Source organism: Prosopis cineraria, unplaced genomic scaffold, assembly GCF_029017545.1.
Source record: "Prosopis cineraria cultivar Desert tree isolate PC_DT_omini unplaced genomic scaffold, ASM2901754v1 PC5, whole genome shotgun sequence".
NCBI classification, from domain to species: domain Eukaryota; kingdom Viridiplantae; phylum Streptophyta; class Magnoliopsida; order Fabales; family Fabaceae; genus Prosopis; species Prosopis cineraria.
In genome coordinates, this window is record NW_026555336.1 from 12,277,342 (window position 1) to 12,285,627 (window position 8,286).

At 28.5% G+C, this 8,286-nt stretch overlaps 1 protein-coding gene across 1 annotated transcript; it reads right to left on the reverse strand.

Moving 5' to 3' along the window:
- Positions 1-1,880: 1,880 nt before the first annotated feature.
- LOC129311512 (F-box protein PP2-A12-like) lies at positions 1,881-4,934 on the reverse strand. Its single transcript, XM_054953842.1, has 3 exons — positions 4,374-4,934; positions 3,737-3,855; positions 1,881-2,624 (listed from the first exon to the last, which is right to left on the reverse strand). Exons 1-3 carry the CDS (start codon positions 4,911-4,913, stop codon positions 2,195-2,197), a joined length of 1,089 nt encoding a protein of 362 aa, XP_054809817.1. The 5' UTR covers positions 4,914-4,934; the 3' UTR covers positions 1,881-2,194.
- Between the last annotated feature and the right edge of the window lie 3,352 nt (positions 4,935-8,286).

The following is an 8,286-nucleotide window of genomic DNA, read 5'->3' on the forward strand; positions in this document are numbered from 1 at the left end:
AGCAAATACTACTATTGGTCAACTTTTTAACTCCAGTTTTTAAAATTAACATAATCAAAAATAATTTTTATTTAGTGGTAATCTCATAAAGTAGTTTTTAAAATAAAAATATAATGAAATCAAACAAACCTTAAATAATTTCATTTTTTTTTATTTAGTGATAATCTCGCCAACTTAAATATCCTCAACAGCTTCAGAAAATTCAGATGAGGAGGGAGGGCCATGTTGAACGTTTAGGGTTTAAGATCTCTCGTTGAGTTTCTATATTTCGAAAAAAATCTGAAGGTGGCTTATTAAAAATTATTTGTTAAATAATATTAAGGAGAGAAAATATATGAGAAGGGTAATATTAAAAAACTATTATTAGTAATTATTTTTTTCAAAGTATCTTATGTTTTATAATATCAATTTTTTTTTAAAATAACTAAATTAACATAATAAAATTACTTATATTCATATAAAATTTATCACAATAACAATAATTATAAATTCATCTTAATCTCCAACAACAACAAACATATTTCAATTACAATACATAAGATTTAAAGTAAATAACATTTAACATGTCTAAAATTCATTACACTAAGTTAACAATAAATTTCATCAGTAAAAGGAGAAGAATAAAGTTATTCAATGCTAAAATTTTGCTCAATATTGATGACTTCACAAATATAAAACACAAAAAATTACTAATTATTATTATAAATTAACTTATTATTATAATAATTAATAAAATAATTATAATTATATTAAATAAATTTATATGACTAGACCAAACTAAGTGGTCTAGATGTTCAATCTCTTATTCAATTTAGCCTAAAAAACGAGTATGATCTTTTTTGTCTTAAAAGAATAATTTTTATTTGAATTAGATTGAAAAAAAACTTTTGCACAACCTACTTATTTTATACCCAAACGACCCTTATGATACTGACCATTCCAACGAAATGAAGCGGAAAAAATTGCGTCCATCTTTTCCCATTTCAATCACGGCAAACTCTGGCAAATAATTGCGTGATAAAGAGAGAAGTTATTCATTCGATTCCCTTAGAAGAAAAATTAAACATTCAGTTCTATAATTTTATTTAAAACTTTGTTTCTAAACTTTATATTTAGTATAACTTAGTCCCAATAATTATAATTATCCACCAATTCCACTGTTATTTTTTTTTAATATACTTTCATGAAGTGCTTAGGGAAAATTTCTTGGATAATAAAACTTTTAGTACTGTAAATTTATTTCAACTATTGATTTGATTTTGCAAGTTTAATTTTCATTGATTTATCCCCTCATATTTTCTTAAATTATTTGACAACTTGACATGGATATATAACTAGATGTTAACCCTTACAAGCATTTTTTGAAATTTAATAACTAAAATTTTAAAAGGTAAAATTATAAAGATTAAGTTTCAAATAGATTGAAATTATAAAATTGAGTTAGACCAAATTAAAAGTTAAGAACTGAACTACAAGTTTTTTTTTTTTTTTTTGGGCCAGAAACTGAGCTCAAACTTTTGGAACTAAATGATCAATACGCCTAAATTATGTTTGTTTTCAGTTTACAAATAACAAGAGGCTATTGTTCAGCTTTAATACACAGGAAACTCAGGAAAATTTTAAAATTTGCTTATAGACAGTGATATAAAAAACTAAGTTAGAAACACACAAATTTGCATATAGACAGTGATATAAAAAACTAAGTTACAAACACACAATCTCTATCAACATGCCCAAAAAGAAAGTAATAATATTCATGACCTCATCTTAGTTCCCATACAAACATCAATAGCCCATTCTAATTGGAATCAAATTTATCGAAGTTATTCAATCAATCATATTTAATGTTGGTTAACTTTAATTTATCAAGTTTAAGAACATTATTAAGAAAGGGACAGAGGTGAACGATTCAAATATATGAATTTAAAGTAGATAATGACGCCTGAATATTAAGATAACGCAAAATATCAATGAAGATTCATGAAGATGAACTGATAAAATAATAACAGCTCGAGACCAGAACCATAAACATCAGGCACCATTACTTCACTAAACTGGTAGATTTTACATCACCTCCTGTAAACACCTAGTAAGAACCATTCTAAAACTCGATTCTCTATCTCTCCTTAAGCCGCCCTAATCTCCTATTTGACACATCTATCATACACTTACATTCGAATTCCTACTCAGACGGTTAAGAACAGTTTAAAAATGCTTTAACCTTTCTAAGCTCACTTGGATATATCAGCGCAGAATCTAAACACAGACCACCTTTGGTGTGGGTGCAATCAATCTGAGTCATAGAGAACTTAACTCTTGTCGATGCATTCCCATTCTTAACCACAAAATCGCCTGCATGGTAAAAAACCCATTTCCCAGGCTCTTTCAGGAAACACTGAGATGAACCGTACTGTCCATATGAAGTCCATAGCTGGAATCGTACAGGCTTTATGTCCCAGCCATGCACATGCTCAGTGTTGCAAACTGTTCGGCCAAGTCGCTTCGAGGCTCGTCCCAAACGTAGTCTGAAGAATAGGCTGTATGTTCCTGCTGGAAATGGAAACTCTACCTCACCATCAACTTCAAACCACCAGATTTGCCGAAGATATGCAACAGTGTGGAACCTGCATACGATGGAAATAACGCAGGTTTGATTCCAATGCACAAATATACTAGACTTGATATTTTAAAAAAATAAAATAAAATAAACTCAATGAATATAAGGTTCAAGACTTGCTTCATCAATTAGAGTAACAAAGGAAGGTTCATTCAACAGCTTATGAGTTTCAATGTTCATCTATCTACATCTACATGTATTTCTTCGCATGAGTATGTCATCATTTGTATGTGCATAACATAATAAGACTATTGGCTTGCTATGTTTTAATCGAATCAAAGAATTGCAGGCATTTCCTTTTGCAATACCACATGCTTATACAAGTGGAAATGGATTGACAAGAAAACTTGCTGTCACTTTACTAATAAGCCCCTTCTAACTTCCTGAACAAAACAAGTTTCTTGAAATTTATCAGTGTACTAGACTCCTCATGACTGAAAGGAGTGGCTCATCTGGATGGCCGTATTTGAAAGACCATAAAGAGATTTATAATGCACAACGAACGCAATACAAATTCAGTCCAAGAGTTACAGACCATATAGTAACAACTGTTGAGAAAATCCAGAATTCAGTAAAGCCCAAGCTCTCAAAATACATAAGGATCCAGCGTCTTAAGGGATAAATAATAGAAGAACCATCAATATATCATCATAAAAAAGAGCCACACTATTCATAAGTCATTAACAGCATAGCTCCTTGCAGACTCTTTTCAATTTCTTTATTCTTTCAATCTAGAACTACACATAGGATTGAAAATTTAAATACTAAAAAGAAGATACAATCTTTCGAGTTACTTTTAAATTACTAGGAAAAGATGTCGAGGTGTTAATGAAAAGGATCAGCAAGTGCAAACTCATCAACAGACCAAAAAATTGCAATAGATTTAGTATTCCTTGTGTAGCGGCATATACATTCACTAATTGATACTAAAAGAAGAGAATCATGGAATTACTACATAAGATAACGACATACACTACACTGGCGAGTTCCAGGGAAGCTCCATAATACTTGAAATTTCAAAAGCAATCTAAAAAGTACTCCGACGTGATAAGAAATAGAATTGTTCCCGTAGCTACAAAAATTTTATACGCTAAGATAACGACAGCTGAAGAATCTCACCGAGATTCTTCAGTCGGGATATGATTCCAATATCTTCGATCATCAATCCCTGTTATTGAAAGTCCCTTAGATGATATGGACAAACAAAGCTTACCGGTGCTTCTATCCAGCCATACTTTCTGCAAAATTCCACACATTCAAACTCGTCAGGGGGAAAAGCGATTCTAGAACTAAATTTTTGTTAAAAAAAAAAAAATCAATTCCTTTCACAACAGAAAAATAAGGATGGGACTGTACTATTCTGAGGGTGACAATCATATGATAACCGTAAAAAGAAAATAAAATAAAAAATCTGAAGTTGCACATCGGATAAAAAACACTAAATAGATGAAAGAAGGAAGAAATCAGAGAAGCCACCCCTGTCCTAAAATCAAGAAATTTCAACAAATATTTCCAATTATCAATCCCTTCAACCTGACACAAATTTTCGTCAACAAAACGCAATAAAAACCCAAACCAACCGTAAAAGGGATGGAGAATTTTCGTCAGGATTAGAGACTTCTTCATTGTTTTAGGAGGAAAAATCAATATAATAAGAACAGGAATTGTCTAAAAGGCTCGATTCAGCAAATCTCCAAATATAAATTCTTTCTTCAAAATGTCTCGGAACCAACTGAATAGCGAATCGATCATTTACCTTAGAGCCTCCATCAAGAGTATTCTTTCGGCACAACCGAGCGTAAATCCCTCTCTTGCCCGAATCGCTCTGAAAATCATCGAAAATTTTCTTAACAAGAAGATCACAATTGGGAGGCAACTTCGATTGCCACACAAAATCGGCCCAGGACGCCCCACGGAAAGTCCGATTCAACCTAGCCAATTCACAAATCTGCGGGGGATTCATATATTCGAGAATCAAAGCCACGCAGCTCTCAGGCAAATCACCCAAAGAGGGTTTCGAGGGCACAATCGGAGATCCATTCAGGTCCGGAAGCAAGGAGGAAAAGCTGATTCCCATCATCAAGCGAGGAAACACAGAGAAGGAGGAGAGAACACTAGAAGGTTCGAAGATTCCGAGCAAATAAGCTTTCATACAAATCAAAATAAAACGAAAGAGAAAGAGAAAGAATGAAGAGAAGAAAAAGTGGAGGCAAGCGTTCAGATGTAGGTGGCATCCATTTGTTTGTTTCCAAGGAAAGCGAATTCGACAGTGGATATTGACTTGGACGGAAAGCATACGACGCCGTGGGCAGGCATGGACGCCTATTATTCATGAGGTGGAGGAAGATGCTTACGCGTGTATATTTATATAGGCGTGCTTTTTTTTTTTTTAAAAAAAATTGTTTACATAAAATATTTGAGATATTTTTTATTTATATTTAGATTGGACTAGATTTGTTTTATAAAATTTAAATTAAATAATTTTTTATCTGAAAATGGTTTACTAAAAACTAAACTGATCAACTACTGGGAAAAACGTAGTTAAATTATGATCAATTTGATCATAAATAAAATATTTTATTAATTTTATTAAAATATTAATTTAACAGTTTATTAAATCAGATGAGTAAATTGATTCCAATCACTATACAAAATTTACATAAAAATATGGGAATGTAAATGGAAATAGGAGTTGAGTGAGTTGGATGGCCCAAAATAAACAGTCAGTTAAACATTGATATCTGTTTTTTGGCATGTCATCATTATTAATTAATCAATAATAATTAATTAGTAAGTGTGTTTATGTATTCCAGTTGGATTTGGATAATGACTATGAACCCCTAAAGTACGTGTATCCATAATTCATTTTAGGAGAAATACTTACATAAATTGAATACACCATGTTATTTATGATTTATTCAATAAAAATATAACATTTAAATAATATTAAATATAAATTAATTTTGCTATTAATAATAGTAGAGAAGAAAAATACAAGAAATCAAACATATGATCAATTTAAAAAATATCACACAATATTTTATTTAGATTACTTGAAATATTTTAATTCAATAAATTATAAATGATGTGGTGCACCTCATCTGCCTACATATTTCTCTTCATTTCATGCATCCTTGGTTAATAGTTTCATTGCCAAATGGTTGCACTCGGTTGGTGAAAGTTGTTATTTTAAAATTTAAAAATTTCTTATATAGACTTAAAAAATTATTAAACAATTTATATTGTATTATAATTTAATAATGTTTACTAAATTATCATTGACTTAAATATTCTCCTGAAGGTTAAAATAATATGAAATATGAAGTACATTATTGGAATGCAACAATAATTTTAGATAAAATAATAACAAGCTCAAAAACAACAATTTTTATTAACAAAAGGAAGGATACTACTCTCACTATTCATTACTTTCTTTGTTCTTATCTATAAGACAAAAAGAAAATAATATTTTTTACTTTACTTATAAATCATATTATTATTACTTTCTATTAAATATTAGTGAGAGAAAATATATAATAATAAAATATATATTAAATATGGATAAAATTAAAAATTTATTAAATTTTTAAGTTGAGTTAATAAATTTATAATTTTTCTCAATTCTAATAAAATATATTAAAAGTAATTTATAAATAACATCAAAATATTATTTGTGAATGAGGTTACTCGTTATATATTTCATATCATACTAAAATTTTACTCACGCTGTGCCCGAGATGTTTTGGTAACTACTGATGATAAATAAAAGACTTTGAATTGATTTTAATATTATAACAAAATTGATTGTTGGTTTAAAAAAACAAAATTGATTGATATGATTTTATTACTTATATTAAGTTAAAATATACATTTATTCTTTTAATTTTATATAAAGTTTTATTTTGATCCTTTCACTTTATACAGTGTCATTTTAGTTTTTAGTTTTATAATTCTAACATCATTAGTTTCATTCTAATAAATTTTTACATTAAAATTTTAAATATAACCAAAATATTATCAAATATTGACATATTAATTTTAATTTTTTTAAAATAATAATGATTGATACACAAAAATAATCATTTAAAATTAATGGTGTTAGAGTTAAAGGATTAAAAAATATTTTATAAAATTAAAAGACTAAATTAAAATCTTATATAAAATCAAAGGATTAAAAATATACTTTAATCTTTACATGAAATATTATTAAGAATATTATGAATGTAAAATCTAGTATGATTGATTTAATTTATTAGATATATCATTTAATATTAAACTGTTCCTCGTGAGCAACGTAAATATTAACGCATGCAATGAATAATATTGATACAAGTAATTACAAATTTAAAAATCTCAATAATTAATGTCCATTACTTTATAAAATTTATCAAGTTTTTAAAATCGAGATGCTGTTGTAATCATTAATGACAAATTGACCAATAGAAGCAGCAATTTTAGTTTGATAATTAATTCTTAATTTGTATTTAAATATTATTAATATTAAAATTGACTATTGTGACTAACTAGTTTTAAAGACAAGTCAATCAATAAGTAATTCTTTTGTTTTTGGAGAAACTCTTAAATGAACATAGTGCATCACGACATCCAAACCAAATTTATTAAAAAAAAATAACATTCATTTGATATTAAATATAAATTGATTATGTTATTAATTATAGTAGAAAGAGAATATACAACAAATTAAATAGACATTTTATTACAAAAATTAAGTCATTAAAAATAACGATACATAAAATTTTATTTAATTGAACTAATGTAATTTTATTGGATAAATCATAAATGATATGATGCATTAGATCCATGCAAGAATTCTTCTTTGTTTTTCCTAAAAAGTAGTAATGCTTTTGTTATAAGCTATATGTAATGAATAATGTAATGTCCGCCTTGATATTAACAACATTCACTACAAACTCACAACAAATAATGATAATTAGGAGCAAGAATTGCTCCTAAATTTATATTAAATATAGAGGGGGTAAACTAATAATCTTTTAAAAATAATTTTAGAATATTTGGGATCCCATAAAAACCTTTTAAATAAGTAGTTTGAACTCAAACTTAACAATTTATAAAGATTTGAGAAGTGCGGAAAAGTTTTTGAAAGCAAAACAATTGAAAATAAGGCAAAAAATGTTATTTTTGAGAATTCTAATGCATGTGCCGCGGCTCGTGTTTCTTACGCCATAGCATGTGGTACAGAAAGGTTAATTTGGCTGTTGTACCATGCATCACAGCTTGCGCGCAATGTGCAAGCGGCACATGTGTCCCTATCATGATGCTGTCATGATAGCTTTTCAGGAAGAATTTCGAATGCACACCATTTTCACATTCGATCTTCGATTAGAGTGATTTAAGTGCCCATGCGAAGCTTATTCAATAAACTAACTAGTGATATAAGTTTCATTACAATTTGACACCATATGAGAATTTTAAACACTCAAATGCAAAAGTTAGTTTTTAAAATGATTTTAAGCATCCAAGTATCCAAAACTCAAAACTTATACCATTAACCCATTTTGAGGCTTGAACAAAGTCCAATCGACCAATATATACCTAATTGAGCATTTAAATGCACATATCAAACACAAAATTTAGCCACTTAATGTCGGTTTCACCCAATATGGCCAAAACACAAAATTACTACTACA

Bases quoted from the DNA above. Each gene is read 5' to 3' on its own strand.
- LOC129311512 (XM_054953842.1), bottom strand. From the start codon at position 4,913: ATGCTTTCCGTCCAAGTCAATATCCACTGTCGAATTCGCTTTCCTTGG. The intron at 3,856-4,373 runs GTAAATGATCGA...GGAATTTTGCAG, and splicing joins CTCTTGATGGAGGCTCTAAG to AAAGTATGGCTGGATAGAAG. The intron at 2,625-3,736 runs GTGAGATTCTTC...CATCGTATGCAG, and splicing joins ATCCCGACTGAAGAATCTCG to GTTCCACACTGTTGCATATC.